This window comes from Schistocerca gregaria, chromosome 2 (genome assembly GCF_023897955.1).
Source record: "Schistocerca gregaria isolate iqSchGreg1 chromosome 2, iqSchGreg1.2, whole genome shotgun sequence".
Lineage (NCBI taxonomy): Eukaryota > Metazoa > Arthropoda > Insecta > Orthoptera > Acrididae > Schistocerca > Schistocerca gregaria.
The window spans coordinates 30,950,802-30,968,567 of NC_064921.1; the positions used below are offsets into that span (position 1 = coordinate 30,950,802).

Sequence of the window (17,766 nt, forward strand, 5' to 3'; positions counted from 1 at the left end):
GAGATAAGTAGAAAACAGTGATAATTACTAATGAATAGAGTGATATAACAGCAGTAATGCAAGATGATGTGTACAAAATCAATTGAAAACAAAAAGGAAACAGGCTTCCTCAGAAGTGTCCAAATCTGGGGGTAAAGTAATACAAATGGAATTTTGAAAACTGTTTACCTATTATTTGTGAGAAAGATAATTGCAAAAAATGGAACAATATTGCAGTTACTCTACTTTGGAATAGACATGAGAGATGAGGCAAGTTTCCTTTTCATAATCAACAATACAATTTTATTACCACCTGTGCAGAAAGTAAAATGAATTTTAGTCGAGAAAAGAAAAAAGTAGGCTTTAGAAGTGGACAGAGTCAATGGACCACCTGTAAACTGTTAAACATTACATGAGTGTTATATTACATATAAGATTGTTGCACTTCCCAACAATGAGCATGGGTGTTGTAGAGAGGAGATGGGTACACATGTCAGAATTCCACCTAAATATCCTAGTCCTGCAATACAGCCACCAAGGATGAGACTACAAAGAACTTTAGAGAAAATTTCTATTCCACTAAGAAAGATCACCCTTTGATGAACAGCACTTTTTAAGTCATAAGCAAAGTACAACTTCATATTATCCACCCTGTCATGATTAATAACCTATGCTTACTTCTTGATGACTGAATAAAAAAATGGTCATTTGTTATCTACTTAAAGACCAACAAAACACTCTTACCATGAACAGAAAGATATGCCACTTTACTGAGACCTGAGTCAATGCCGCTTGATGCCTGGCACAAGTAATATCCTCTGTCATCTGGTTGCACACTATGGATCAGAAGGCTTCCATTGTGAAGAATCCTGGAAAACATTAAATATGTTTATTTTCAATGTGATTAAGTTTTGAGAATGAAAAGGTCTAATGACTCCTGTCCATAAACAACGATGTCAGAAAATTTTACGTAAGTTTGTTTTGCCTGTATTCCAAGGAGCCAGAATAATAGTAGACATGTGGGTTTCATCAAGTGAGTCAAAGTAAAAAAAAAACTTATCAATATTATCTCATGATGTTATATGCACATGTTAACTGATTGTAACCTTCACAAGCTTGATGTCTTTGACACCACTGTACAATAACCAGAGTTTGAAAAATATTTGAGAATGGTTTCCTATAACATTACAATTGATATTAAGGGCCTTATTACCTAACTGTGCTTAGGGACTATATGTAGTATCTGCCATATAAGGATAAATTAGTTTTTTGTTAGTCCTCATTTGGGTACAAAGTCATAATAATAATTAGTTAGAGCAGTTTTAAGATGATATCAAACATCTTAGTTTGCATCTCTTACTTCAGTAGAAAAGCATATACCCACTAAAATACACTCCTGGAAATGGAAAAAAGAACACATTGACACCGGTGTGTCAGACCCACCATACTTGCTCCGGACACTGCAAGAGGGCTGTACAAGATATGATAACACGCAAGGCACAGCGGACACACCAGGAACCGCGGTGTTGGCCGTCGAATGGCGCTAGCTGCGCAGCATTTGTGCACCGCCGCCGTCAGTGTCAGCCAGTTTGCCATGGCATACAGAGCTCCATCGCAGTCTTTAATACTGGTAGCATGCCACGACAGTGTGGACGTGAACCGTATGTGCAGTTGACGGACTTTGAGCGAGGGCGTATAGTGGGCATGCGAGAGGCCGGGTGGACGTACCGCCGAATTGCTCAACACGTGGGGCGTGAGGTCTCCACAGTACATCGATGTTGTCGCCAGTGGTCGGCGGAAGGTGCACGTACCCGTCGACCTGGGACCGGACCGCAGCGACGCACGGATGCACGCCAAGACCGTAGGATCCTACGCAGTGCCGTAGGGGACCGCACCGCCACTTCCCAGCAAATTAGGGACACTGTTGCTCCTGGGGTATTGGCGAGGACCATTCGCAACCGCCTCCATGAAGCTGGGCTATGGTCCCGCACACCGTTAGGCCGTCTTCCGCTCATGCCCCAACATCGTGCAGCCTGCCTCCAGTGGTGTCGCGACAGGCGTGAATGGAGGGACGAATGGAGACGTGTCGTCTTCAGTGATGAGAGTCGCTTCTGCCTTGGTGCCAATGATGGTTGTATGCATGTTTGGTGCCGTGCAAGTGAGCGCCACAATCAGGACTGCATACGACCGAGGCACACAGGACCAACACCCGGCATCATGGTGTGGGGAGTGATCTCCTACACTGGCCGTACACCTCTGGTGATCGTCGAGGGGACTCTGAATAGTGCATGGTACATCCAAACCGTCATCGAACCCATCGTTCTACCATTCCTAGACCGGCAAGGGAACTTGCTGTTCCAACAGGACAATGCACGTCCGCATGTATCCCGTGCCACCCAACGTGCTCTAGAAGGTGTAAGTCAACTACCCTGGCCAGCAAGATCTCTGGATCTGTCCCCCATTGAGCATATTTTGGACTGGATGAAGTGTCGTCTCATGCGGTCTGCACGTCCAGCATGAACGCTGGTCCAACTGAGGCGCCAGGTGGAAATGGCATGGCAAGTCGTTCCACAGGACTACATCCAGCATCTCTACAATCGTCTCCATGGGAGAATAGCAGCCTGCATTGCTGCGAAAGGTGGATATACACTGTACTAGTGTCGACATTGTGCATGCTCTGTTGCCCGTGTCTATGGGCCTGTGGTTCTGTCAGTGTGATCATGTGATGTATCTGACCCCAGGAATGTGTCAATAAAGTTTCCCCTTCTTGGGACAATGAATTCACGGTGTCTTATTTCAATTTCCAGGAGTGTACAATAATGAAAAACTCTCTTTGAAATACAAACAATGGAATGCATAAAGGAAGGAAGTACACATGTTAGTGCCTACGCACATGCGCATGACAGACCCCCCCCCCCCCCCTCAATCACCCCCCTCCCCTGCTAAACACAAACATATTGTACTTGCACAACTTGAACATGGTGAAGGTTTGGGTCAGACTGAGTAGGTAAACTAAAAGAGGCAAGGGGAGGAGGATTTGGGAGAAAAGGATGGACAAGTAAATGTTAGGAGATGGAGGGAGAGCAAGGAAAGGTGGTGGCAATGTGACACCTAAAAGAGGTCACCGCAGTACAGGCAAGGTATGAGCATATTGTGTATAGTGATTCTGGGGGCAGGTATTGTAGTGGGGTCAACTGTGGTTCGACCAGAGATCATGATGCCACACGGAAGTTGTCAACACAAATAAATACCGCAGACATTATTGAGGGCTGACTGCAGTTTGCAATGACCCACAGGAGACACACCAGAGGACCACACCTCCCTCTTAGCATAGCAGTGCCCTCACACTGATGATGATGATGTTTGGTTTGTGGGCACTCAACTATGCAGTTATCAGTGCCCATACCAATTCCCAACCTTTTGAGATGCATGGTTATCAGTGACGGTACCAATTCCCAACCTTTGCTCGGTCCAATCTCGCCACTTTCATGAATGCCGATGAAATGATGAGGACTACACAAACACCCAGTCACCTCAGACTGAGGTCAGTGTAGAGCTGATCTTGGAAGTGCTCTGCCTCAGTTTGAGATGTCAGCTACATCAGTCAGCATCATCATTTAGGACAGTGAAAGTTATTGTTTCTGATGAAACGCTCTTTTGTAAATGTCGCATTTTGTACTGCAAGAGAACAGTTTGTTAATCTGTGCATCAAGTGAGGCTTTCATAGTCAATGACAGTTGTAGATTATCGAGAATTGCTGTGCAATTTTGTGCTAGCTTCCATTGTAATAAGCACTCATGCTTTATACAATTTTTGCAGAAGTATCCCTTTTAAAAAAGAAAGAAAAATATTTTACCCCACATTTCAGGGTGCATCTATGTGAATAAACACATATTTCTGAGAATTTCCTGAAGTCACTAGTGTTGTGCGTAACATATTTCATGGTAAATCAGTGTTGATGATTTATGGTTACTGTAGGACATATTATTGCTGACATTTTGCAGTGTTGTACAAACATGACACAGCCAGGGCAAAAGCACCACAGGTGCCAAGATGCGTGCTGGTGCCAGTGCCACAGAGACTTGCCACTTGCACGAGTTCCACCAGCACCATGGGCAGTGCTGAGAACGCAGATATCGACTTTGCATCAGCCAATTGCCAGCCAAGTACGTTAATTGCCAGCCAAGTACATTCTGACAATGACTGGACAACAATGGACAGAACCTTACCCAGAAGAAAGAAGAGCAGTTATAGATAGTCGTCCAGGGCTGACTTCAACAGGGATTATCATTTGGTGAACTCTTGGAAGTGAGCACACAGTTGTTGTAAATTTCTTTTGCTATGTACTGTGAAGTTTACCAGCGATTATTTGCACTTACCCTTTGAGGTTTTTTTGTGTTATATTATGAGCAGTGTTGCAGACTTCATTATTCAACTAGTTACAAAGATAAGTAAACCTTTTAAATCATTTGTGTGGCTTTGTTACTAATTCATTGGAGTGTAGTAGAAACTTTGTGCCCCTCTCCTGTTACCAGACCCTGGGGCTTAGTTGTGTAATAGTGGCAGGGAGAAATTGTCTTAAAAGTGTACTGCACCAGAAGCCATTTCACAAACTCACAAACTACACCTACCATAACACCAGTGGCACTCAACCTCCAAAGCAGTGATAAGGTCTTTACAAGACTGGAGACAAGGGTTTACAAAACTGGCAACAAGGGTTTGCAAAACATTTCATGTTACATTTACTTTTTCTCTTCAATGTGAGTACGAACTATCTACACTTATCGTAAACTAAAATTATTTTGTAGCTTGTAATCATTATAACATAGAAAAGTTTCAGAAAATTAGTAACTTTATATCGGGTGTTTTTGTTTCCTCAATTGGAATCTTGGTTTTTGTCTTAATTGTTTCAGTTGTTAAAAAAAATCAGTACTACTTTTAGCTTAACAACTCCAGAAATTGAAAGTGTATTAGCAAGTCTATTTGAAAGTTATTTGTATAATGTTCTTGAAAACACTGCACCAGCCACAATGCAGCCACATTGTGAATGCTGTTCTCAAACATTAAATGAATTAGTTGAGGCTGTTAAGCATCTGGAAACTGCCCCAATTACTATCAAGCATTTGGAAGCTGATGCCAATGGATGCGTTAGGAAGGTTACTGAGAATCATGTAGTAATGATAACAAAGGTAGCTCAAATACTCCCCTCTCCTACAGATCATCTCTTCTCTACAGAGAGTACTGGATAAATCGCTTGACTGTGAGTGACATCTCAGTGATATGGATAGGTGCTCCATACAGAGGAGACAGGGACAAGGGACAACTCACAGTGTTACTCCAATCACCATAACTAAACAATTCAAGGTATTGTCTTCCACTGAAACCAAAACTCAACTTATAACACTCACTTAATTGTTGGGAAACCTACTAGACAAATGCAGCTCAGTAGAAGTCTACTGATCATCAGCAATTCAAACATCTGGAAAATAGTGAAATCATAGCAAGGGATGGCAAGGAAGAGTAGGTGCACACAGTATGTATACCTCAAAGCCTCATTCAACATCCTGAAGTGGGCTATTCTAGCAATCATTGAGGAAACATGGTGCAACTAATTGCAGATTACAGCACATGTTGGAGCAAAAGATGCTAACTCTGGGCTCTGAGGTCAAACTCATATCATTTCAGAGACTAGCAGAGAAGGATGAGAGAACCAAGCTCACTCACTGAGTTTCAACGAAGCTCATATTTTGCAGCATTCCCCCAGTACTTATCATTACATAAAATGTTTAAACCAAAGACTGTTGTGTGACAAACTAGGCTGTGATATCACAGACTGATGACATAGGCTTGGGAACTACAGGGCCCCATAACTGGGTTAAGTGTACACTACACATCACATGCTGCTACCCAGGTAGCTGACTATGTGTGGATTCCAGGAAAAGTATTTTTTAATTTTATTTTTTAGACAACTCTGGATTCTGTCCAGACAATGATAGCTGTGGGAGACCATGTCAGATTGCAGTCCAAAGAAACGCCTCCTACAGGCCAGAGTATTAAAATCCTTATGATTAACTTCAAAGCTTTCACAAAGAAGTGCAAGAATTTAAAGTGAAGCTCACATAATACAAGATACAGAAAGCTGGTAAAAACCCAAAATGATAGCAGTGAAATTTTTGCAGAAAATCAAAGTACATATTGAAATAATAGGCTAATAGGAAATAGAGGTGGTTTTCTGGCCAAAAGCTTACATGTTTAGCAGTCTCTTTGTTGTGTCTGTGCAACTTACGATTACCACTATATGGTTAATAACACTCTATCTTTTTCAAGATATTTCCAAGGCTAAATGTAAGATTGCTTGGGCAAGACTCAGTCTGAAAGGTGGACATAAATTTTTTATAGGATTCCTCTACCGACCACCAGACTCACCTCCAGATGTAATAGGGAACTTAAGAGAAAACCTAAGTTCATTCGTACTGCCATCACTGGAGGAGACTTTAAAAATCCAACAATCAAATGAGAAAAATTACTGTTTTCGAAGTCAGACATGATAACAACTCTGTAAAGCATTACTAAATGACTTCTTTGAGAACTATATACAACAGGTTGTTTGGAAGTCAGGTCTTGATGGAAATTTATTGGATCTAACAGCAACAAATACACAGGATTCCTTTGAGGGCATCAACATTGAAACTTGTATCTGTGACCCTGACAATTGTGTCAATAAGGTATAAAGAAAATTAAACAAGCAGAGGGACTTACATTTCACCAAACAAGATAAAGAAGCAATAGTGTTGTATCTTGAAGGACTTACATTTCACCAAACAAGATAAAGAAGCAATATTGTTGTATCTTGATAAGGAACTCAAAACACTTAGCTCTGGAGAGGAGGATGCACAAGAAATGTGGCTCAGGTTTAAAAGAATAGTTGACGAATCACTTGAAAGATATGTCCCTAGGAGAACAGTTCATGATGGGAGGGACCATCCACAGTATATAGTCGCTGTAAAGAAAAAGAGACTACTGCATAACAGGGGAAAAACAAAGTATAGAGCTAAAGCTAGAGAGATGATGAATGAAATGCACTTGGGTGTCAAGAGAGCTTTGGGCAATGTGCTCAATGACTAGTGTAGCAGAATATTATTTACAGATCTCTCACAAAGACAGGAACTGAAACTGAGGGTAGTAAAGCAGGTATAGAAACAGTGAACTCTGTTTTCAAACGTTCTTATATGAAACAAAACCCTGGAGTATTTCCACAATGTGATTATCACACCAATGAAGAGTGAAATGGATTTAGAATGCATAGCGTTCAGCAGTAGCTGAGATTGTTGAAACTCAACAAAGCTCCAGGGCCTGAGGAATCCTTATCAGATTCTGTACCAAATTTGCATCTGAGTTAGCCTCTCTTTTAATCATAATCTATCACACTGCAAAAAACCATGCCCAGCAGATGGAATAGAACACGGACCCACAAAAGAGCCATACAATATCCTACAAACTTATTTGTTGTAGAATCATAGAACATATTCTGAGCTCAAACATTATGACCTCCTCCATGCCAACCAGTATGGGTTCCAAAATCACTGATCATGTCAAACCCAAATCACCCTTTTCTCACATGATATAATGAAAGTCATGGATCAACAGAGTCCAGTAGATGAGGTATTTCTTGATTTCCAGAAAGCATTTGACTGAGTGCTACATGCTTATTATTGTAAGTGTGATCTTATAGAATCAATCAAAATTTGTGTTGTGACTGAGGATTTCTTAGTAGGGAGACATAGAATGTTATCTTGGATCGAGATTAATTGACAGGTATAGAAATAAATTAAGCTGCTCCCCAGTGAAGTATTTAGGAATCCTTGCTGTTCATGTTGTATATTAATGACCTTGCAGATGAGGTTAATAGCAACTTCAGACTTCTTGCAGATGGTACAATTATCTGCAATGTGTGAAAAAAAAACCTGTGTAAACATTCAGACAGATCTTGACAAGTGTTTGAAGTGGTGGAAAGATTGACAAATTGCTTTAAATGTTCAGAAATATATAGTTGTGCACTTTATTAAACACAAAAACGTTTGGAAGCATTCAGCACATACAAATATGTGGATATAACAACCTGAAGGGATCTGAAATGGAACAAACACATAAACTCAGTTGTAGGTAAAGCAGGTGGTGACTATCTCATTGGCACAATACTAGCCAAATGCAATAAGTCTACAGGGTCACAGGTTTGTCAGGCCAACATAACTGACAGACACTTGAAAATAGACACAAACTATACCCAAAAAGCTTATGAATCTAGAAATATACTAAAATTCTCTAAGTATCACTTCCATAGGGATTGCAAGAACAAGATTAGGCTAATTACAGTGCATAAAGAGGTGTCTGCTAATCATTCTTCTCATGCTCTATATGTGAGTGGAATGGGGAGAAGCTGTAATAACTGGTACGATGAAGAGTAACCTCTGCCATGCACTTAATAATAGTTTGCATAATATAGATGTAGAGGAAGATGTAGATGCTCTGCCGTTATGTCTTCAACTTTGCCTGTGACCACAGTTTAGCAGTTGTCATTCATGCTGTTGGATATCAGGCTGTAGATTATACCGACATAAAATACCCTCTGAGAGTTTCAGCAAAACTGATATGTTACACGGCTGCTACTGCAGGTAACATTGCCTCTGATGGAACAGAATACACCAGGCAGTTGCCTGGGACAAGTCTTGTATGTGCCTTTCACAAAGATGTGACCCACATAGATGGAGAGGCTATAGAAATACAGCAACAAAGATAGTCTGGGCCCATACAGATACACTGGTGATATTGGGTTCCTGTTAAGGATATACAAGTAACATAAAGACACCCCAGAACATTTTGTAGACTGGGTAGACAATAAATGATGAGAAAGACTTTAGGAAGAATATCCCCCACAGACTGATGAAAGATCCTGGTGCAGGATTTAGTGAGCAGATCTGAGGTGAAATTGAGTGATACTGTGAGGGATTTCGTATGTAAGGATGGAATATTATGTGTACGAGAGGGGTGATATGGAATATCTGCTTTAATCTAAATTTAGGGGGTACCCCCAGTTATTGTAGCAACTTAGGTTTGTGGGGTTCAGGAGGAAAGGGGGCGTATCCTCCTATACTCTTTAATACAAACCCTAACCAGTGGATTTTGGAGAAGAACAAAAATGCTTAAACTGAGCTGCTATATTCCAGTTCTTCTTACTTACACAGCTATCCAGTGCTTAATGCCTCTACCATATTATATGTCACTTTTGTCAAGAAGAACACTGAACAGTCAGTTTGGTGACTTTTGTTGGCACCTTTTATATATATCAGTTAGCAAATTCTTTGGTTAAAAAGATCTCTGTTTACTTGCCATGTCTTATTTGGATAGAATCCTGAGCTTGTGATGATTGCATCTATCATCATCATCATCATCATCATCACCACCACCACCACCACCACCAGGGGCCAAGTCTGATAGTCATTAAACTGGCAAATTTCCCAAGTTATTCCCATTGGGAGGTATCTAGTTAGTTGGAGTAAGTTATGATGACATCATGGAAATGGTATGGTGCACTCTATCACCACAGTTTATGTTTGTGCTGTCTATCCAGCATCACTTGCAATACCACTACTTACATTGGGTGGTAAACTTGAAGAAATCTTCCTGTGTCCTCCTACTTTATCAAATGCGCACTCCCATACACTGATACATGCACAGCCAGAGTCTCTGCTAAAGTTGTTTTCATGTAGTCTAATTTCAACTGCTTCATAGCTCACAGTCTCTGCTAAAGTTGTTTTCATGTAGTCTAATTTCAACTGCTTCATAGCTCACAAAGTCCCAACTGTTCAATGCATGAGCAAGTATTCTTGTTTATCAAACAAAATCTTTTGTTTATTTAACAGGCTATGCTCAGCCAGCTGACTTTTCAAGATTCCTGTATTTAAGTGACACTGGCACTCAACACAGATCGGTAACAGTCTGTATATACTGGTCACATAACTTTCAAAAGGCATATTATAAATTCTTGATGCTGTCTGACTGAAAATGTATTTAATGGTTCATAGCATTTCTTTAATTTCCCTGGGTTGCCAGAAGACTGATCTGAATTCTTGCTTATTTATGGCTCTACCTATCTCACTAGCTGTTATTCCACAAAATGGAAGCTACACCACATGCTGGTCCCCCTGACTCAGTTGAACTGTATCACATCTCAGTTTCCTCAACAGCACTGACCTAATATTATGGCCAGAATACCATTTGCACTGTTTTCAGATGCTCATTGAGTGAAAGGTTTGGAAATTCTTTGATGAAAATACTGAACTACACTGCTGCTTCAATTTTATATTAAACAAAATATCCTTCTTTCCTCATTAACTACCAGTAACCAGCTGACTGAGCCACTTCAGTAACTGGAAAGAGCTTTACTTTATTCTCTCGATCATGAAGTGGTGTGTTGGTGCGTTTACACAATTGTACAAGCTTGGATAAATGGTAAAAAAAAAAATACTTTCAGAACAGAACTGCTCCTGGTAGGGTATATAAGTATACAACCACTCATTCGGCGTAAGATCCGCACCCAAAGACTGGAAAGCTGTGCAGGTCACATCTCAATTCAAGAAAGGTAGTAGGAGTAATCCACTAAATTACAGGCCCATATCATTAATGTCAATATCCAGCAGGATTTTGGAACATTATTGTGTTCAAACATTATGAATTACCTCAAAGAGAACAGTCTACTGACACACAGTCAACACAAATTTAGAAAACATTGTTCTTGCGAAACACAAGTAGCTCTTTACACACACAAAGTGGAGAGTGCTATTGACAAGGGATTTCATCTTGTTTCCGTATTTCTAGATTTCAAAAAGGCTTTTGACACTGTACAACACAAGTGGCTTGTACTTAAATTGCATGCGTATGGAATACAGTCTCAGTTATGTGGCTGGATTCTTATTCTCCTGTCAGAGGTGTCACAGCTCATAGTAATTGACAGAAAGTCATAGATTAAAACAGAAGTGATATCTGTCATTTCCCAAGGTAGTGTTATAGGCTCTCTCCTGTATATTATCTACATAAATGGTTTAGGAGACAATCTGAGCAGCCATCTTAGGTTGTTTGCAGATGATGCTGTCGTTTATTGCCTAATAAACTCATCAGAAGATCAAAACAAATTGCAAAATGATCTAGAAAAGCTATCTGAATGATGCAATAATTGACTCTAGATAATGAAATGTGTGAGGTCATCCACATGAATGCAATTGTTTAAACTTTGGTCACACAATAAATCAAACTAATCTAAAGGCCATAAATTCAATTAAATACCTAGGAATTACAATTAAGAACAATTTAAATAGGATAGAACACATAGAAAATGTTGTGGGTAAGGAAAACCAATCACTGTATTTTATCGACAGAATACTTATAAAATGCAACAGACCTACTAAAGAGACTGCCTACACTGTACTTGTCAATCCTCTTTTGGAGTACTGCTGTGCAGTCTCGGATCCTTACCAGATGAGATTAACAGAGTATATCAAGATAGTTCAAAGAAGATCAGTACATTTTGTATTATTGTGAATTAGGCGAGAGTGTCACAGACATGATTTAGATTTGGGATGGACACCATTAAAACCAAGGCAGTTTTTGCTGGGGTGGAATCTTTTCATGAAATTTGAATCACCAACTTTCACCTCCAAATGCAAAAATATTTTGTTGACTCCAACCTAAATAGGGAGAAATGATCATCATAATAAAATAAGGGAAATCAGAGCTCACACGGAAAAATATAGGTGTTCATTTTTTTCGCATGCTGTTCCAGAGCAGAATAATAGAGAACTGTTGCGGAGATGGTTTGAAGAACCCTCTGCCAGGCAATGAAGTGTGATTTTCAGAGTATTGATGTAGATGTAGAGGTTGATAAGTGGTGTGAAAAGCATGAAATGTTGAGCCATCACTGGGTTTTCATTTGGTCGTCTGGTCAAATATACAGATTTGTGGGTCTTTCAGGTGTGACAGTGACCTGATGTTGGACTACGTGGGAATGGAAGGGCAGGCACGCTTGCCTGCAATGTTCTAGCACCACCACTGTGTTGTGCACCAAGCACTTCATAGCTCCTTCACATCTGCACCCGCCAGCCAAGAGGAAGTAATGGATTCACTGTGTTGTCCCACACCAATGGTCTGATGTGAGAGTAACAGCAGCCACACTAGGCAGTTACCTTCTCATTCATAGGCTGACATTAGCACCACAATGCAAACAGCAGCACTGGAAGTGCTGCCGTGTCTGGGAAGCATCAACTGCCAATAAACGGTAACAATTCTAGTCCAACACCACTTCATAATAAATATTACAATGACACTGTAATAGTTGAATTCATTCATAAAAATTATGATGGTGACCAGGACCGTCAATACACTTAGTATGAGGTGACTCATCCTGATACCAAGAGCAGTTACCCATAATATGAAATTCTCAAGACTAGAGGAATAGTAATTGACACAAGAGACATCCCACTATCAACCTAAGCAGAAAGAGTATGAAAGTACTTATTAAAAAATGCCATGAAATAAGCTACACAAAAATGAAATACTCCAAAGACTTCTACATATGCCACCTTAGACAAAATGTGTTGTTTCACACACATTTTTCTTGTTGTCTTCAGTCTGAAGATTTGTTTGATGCAACTTTCTACACTTCATATCCTGTGCAAATTTCTTCATTCTGCACAACTACTCCCACTTACATCCTACTGCACATGCTTACTGTAGTCAAGTAGTCAACCCTTGGTATCCCCTTACAACCTTCTGCCCCCCCCCCCCCCCTTTTCTCTCTCTCTCTCTCTCTCTCTCTCTCTCTCTCTCTCTCTCACACACACACACACACACACACACACACACACACACACACACACACACACAATCTATACAAGACACTTCCCTCAAAAACTAAACTGGCTATTCCTTGATTCCTCAAGATGTATCAACCAGTCCCTTCTTTTAGTTACACTCAGTATCTCTTCATTAGTCGTATGATCTACCAATCAAATCTTTAGCATTCTTCTGTAGCACTACATTTCAAAAGCTACTATTCAATTATTGTTTGAACTATGTATCAAGTACATTTCCCTTTCATACAAGACTACACTCCAAACAATACTTGCAGATAAGAATTCCTAGCACTGAAGTTCATATGATATTTTACATACTTCTCTTTTTCGGAAAAGATTTCTTGCTACTGTAAGTCTGCATTTTATATCCTCTTTACTATGGCCATTGTTAGTTATTTTACTCCCAAAATAGCAAATTCATGTGTTGCTTTCAGTACCTCATTTCCTAAGCCAATTCCGTGAATGAACATCTGATTTAATTTGACTACATTCCACTACTTTTGTTGAGGCTCACCTTATAACCTATTTTCAAGACACTATTCATTCTGTTCAACTCATTTGTCAACTCCCTTGCAATCTCTTCAACAGAATCAAAATGTCAACAGCATATGTTTGAGTTGTTATTTTTTTCACTGGGCACTGAGTTATCCTTTTTCAAATTTATTCTTGGTCTTCCTCACTGCTTGCTCTGTGTAAAGACTGAATAACATCCAGGAGAGGCTGCAATGCTGTCTCACTCCCTTCTGAACTACTGCTTCTCTTTCAAGTCCTTAGAATGCCAACTGGTTTCTGTACAAGTGGTAAATAACCTTTCACTTCCTGTATTTTATCCCTGCTACCTTAAAGATTTCAAAGTGTGTATTTCAATCAACATTGTAAAAATCTTTCCTTCAAATTCTGAAAACTTAGGTTTGCACTTCTTCAGTCTGCCTTCTACCATAAACTGTAGGTTCATTCCGCACTTTATGTATTTTTCTGGAACCCAAACTTCTCTGCCCCAATATTGGCTTCTAGCAGTCTTCTTACTCTACTGCAAATAGTGAGTGTTAGTGTTTTTCAGCCTTGACTTATTAAACAAATGGTTCAGTTATATTCACAACTGCCAACATTTGCCTTCTTCAGGGTCACAATTATTGAAATCTTCTTGAATAAAGGCTGCAGGTATTCCATTTGTCTCATATATTCTAAATACTATGTGGAATAGTTTTTTCATACCTGGTTTCATTAACAGAAAAAAAGAAACTATTCTTGCTTGACTGTTTTATAAATGCAGATACATTTGAACAAGATTGCATGTTAATAGATTTCAGGAAACTGTGTACAGTTAGAAGTCAATGGTAGAGTTTTTAGATTGTTTATGAACTGACAAGGGATTTAAAAAATTATGTGAAGTACTGTTCTACTGGGAAATGTTGTATCAAGGACAGCTCACATTGTTCAAATTACTTGCTGCTCAATAAAATACCTCATGACTTTACCTGTTAGCTAAACCAGTCATCCCATCTTAGGGCAAACAAAAATAACAAAAGAAATATAATATACATACTCAGTGACCAACCTGTGACTAGTGTTGACAAGCATGTTTCTAATTATAAGTATTTTTGACACATTAACATTGATCTATGAAGTAAGAGATAAAGTTGATCAAAAATGTCATGGGGAGAGTTCAAAAATGACTTCACAACTTTGGTATCACTGATGTTATATACTGTAATGTTTTTCTGAATGCACATAGTCTTCTTCAGCCTATACAAGAAGTATTACTATGATGCTCTCAAAAGCTCATTCACTCACAGAAACTTCTGAAGGTAGCAACAAATGATATATTTTTAGATAAATAGTGAATGAGATGCTCTGGCCATCTGTTACTACACATTTCTGCAAAACAGTGGGGAATACGAACTCTATACGTCTGCAAAGTAGAACTTGTATCAATTTGATCATCACTCTGTACCCTTCAAACCTGTCATTTGATACTTCTCAGATTTAGCTGTTCAAACAGTTGTGATACTACTCTCATCCTTCCCCAAAATCAGTCTCAGATTCCACATCGCTTCCAACTATTTCTCTCAATATCCTTACCTTAACAACATGTACGTAGATGCTGTACCAGATGGTTTGCATCCAGCATCCTCACTTGAAACATAGTTATATTTCTATCGTAGCTCTGCATTCAAATTGGCCTACTCAAGATTTCTTGCCTATTCACATCTTAATTAATAAATTAATTCCTGATTAACCTGCAGCATATATAAAAACAATAAAACCCAACAGAGCCTGAAAGCATCAATAGAAAATGTCATCAATCAGTGAAACGTCACTTGAGGACCTTTTAAATTTGATGATATTATGCAGATGTTTGATGTAAATCCCTAAAAAAATTTCTGGTCCTCCTACCAAGGAAAACTCCCTGGCAGTACTGGGAAATCAACATGATTCCTCTCCATGGCAGACAGCTATGCTCACCACTTAGCTGTTGTTGTGGTCTTCAGTCCGAAGACTGGCTTGATGCAGCTCTCCATGCTACTCTATCTTGTGCAAGCCTCTTCATCTCTGAATAACTACTGCAACCTACATCTTTCTGAAACTGCTTACTGTATTCATCTCGGAGTCTCCCTCTATAATTTTCACCCTCCCCTCAATACTAAATTGGTGGTCCCTTGATGTCTCAGAATGTGTCCTAGCAACCAATCGCCAGTCGCTTCTTTTGGTCAAGCTGTGCCACAAATTTCTTGTCTCCTCAATTGTATTCTGTACTTCCTCAAGTTACATGATCTACCCATCCAATCTCCAGCATTCTTCTGTAGCACCTCATTTCGAGAGATTGTATTCTCTTCCGGTCATATGTAAAGTACACAAGCAGCAAGACACAGTCAATACCTTCGCTGCACAGTGCCGATGGTACTGTTACCAATGACTGTGCCACTAAAGCAGAGTAACTGAATGCAGTTTTCTGAAATCCCTTCACCAGGGAAGACGAATGGAATATTCTAGAATTTGAAACACAAACAGCTGCTAGCATGAGTTTCTTAGAAGTAGATACCTTAGGGGTTGTGAAGCAACTCAAATCACTTGATACAGGCAAATCTTCAGGTCCAGATTGTATACCAATTAGGTTCCTTTCAGATTCAACTGATACAAAAGCTCCCTACTTAGCAATCATACACAACCGCTCACTCACCGATAGATCTGTACCTACAGATTGGAAAATTGCACATGTCGCACCAGTGTTTAAGAAGGGTAGTAGGAGTAATCCATCTAACTACAGACCTATATCATTGACATCGGTTTGCAGTAGGGTTTAGGAACATATACTGTATTCAAACATTATGAATCACCTTGAAGGGAACGATCTATTGATATGTAATCAGCATGGTTTCAGAAAACATCGTTCTCGTGCAACACAGCTAGCTCTTTATTTGCACGAAGTAATAGCCGCTATCATCAGGGGATCTCAAGTTGATTCCATATTTCTATATTTCCAGAAAGCTTTTGACAACGTTCCTCACAAGCGACTTCTAATCAAGCTGCGGGCCTATGGGGTATCGTCTCAATTGGATTCGTGATTTCCTGTCAGGAAGGACGCAGTTCGTAGTAATAGATGGCAAATCATCGAGTAAACCTGAAGTGATATCAGGTGTTCCCCAGGGAAGCATCTTAGGACCTCTGCTGTTCCTGATCTATATAAATGACCTGGGTGACAAGCTGAGCAGTTCTCTTAGATTGTTCGTAGATGATGCTGTAATTTACCTTCTAGTAGGGTCATCCGAAGACCAGTATCAGTTGCAAAGTGATTTAGAAAATATTGCTGTATGGTGTGGCAGGTGGCAGTTGATGCTAAACAACAAAAAGTGTGAGGTGATCCACATGAGTTCCAAAAGAAATCCATTGGAATTCGATTACTTGATAAATAGTACAATTCTCAAGGCTGTCAATTCAACTAAGTACCTGGGTGTTAAAATTATGAACAACTTCAGTTGGAAAGACCACAGATATCATATAGTGGGGAAGGCAAGCCAAAGGTTGCGTTTCATTGGCAGGATACTCAGAAGATGCAACAAGTCCACTAAAAAGACAGCTTACACGACACTCGTTTGTCCTGTGTTAGAATATTGCTGCGCGGTGTGGGATCCTTACCAGGTGGGATTGACGGAGGACATCAAAAGGGTGCAAAAGAGGGCAGCTTGTTTTGTATTATCATGTAATAGGGAGAGAGTGTGGCAGATATGATACGTGAGTTGGGATGGAAGTCATTAAAGCAAAGACGTTTTTCGTCGCCGCGAGATCTATTCACGAAATTTCAGTCACCGACTTTCTCTTCTGAATGTGAGAATATTTTGTTGAGCCCAACCTACATAGGTAGGGATCATCAAAATAAAATAAGAGAAATCAGAATTCGAACAGAAAGGTTTAGGTGTTCATTTTTCCTGCACGCTGTTCGGGAGTGGAATGATAGAGAGATAGTATGATTGTGTTTCTATGAACCCTCTGCCAAGCACTTAAATGTGAATAGCAGAGTAATCATGTAGATGTAGATGTCTAAACTGTATATCGTCCATGTATTGTTTCACTTGCATACATGGCTACACTCCATACAAATACCTTCAGAAAAGACTTCCTTATGCTTACAGTTACACTCGGTGTTAACAAATTTCTCTTCTTCAGAAATGCTTTTCTTGCCACTGCGAGTCTACATTTTATATCCTCTCTATTTCAGCCATCATCAGTTATCTTGCTTCCCAAATAGCAAAACTAATCTACTATTTCAAATGTCTTGTTCTCTAATCTAATTCTCTCGGCATCACCTGATTTACTTCAACTTCATTCCATTATTCTTATTTTGCTGTTGTATCCTGCTTTCAAAACACTGTCCATTCCATTC

The 17,766-nt window shown here is 39.7% G+C and overlaps 1 protein-coding gene across 1 annotated transcript in view; it reads right to left on the reverse strand.

The window, feature by feature from the left end:
• LOC126335624 (Down syndrome cell adhesion molecule-like protein Dscam2) overlaps positions 1 to 17,766 on the reverse strand; it is a 178,530-nt gene that overhangs the window by 114,838 nt on the left and 45,926 nt on the right. Inside the window, exon 4 of the mRNA XM_049999079.1 lies at positions 724 to 848. Within this exon, the coding sequence (XP_049855036.1) occupies positions 724 to 848 (125 nt within the window). The remainder of the gene's footprint in view (positions 1 to 723; positions 849 to 17,766) is intronic.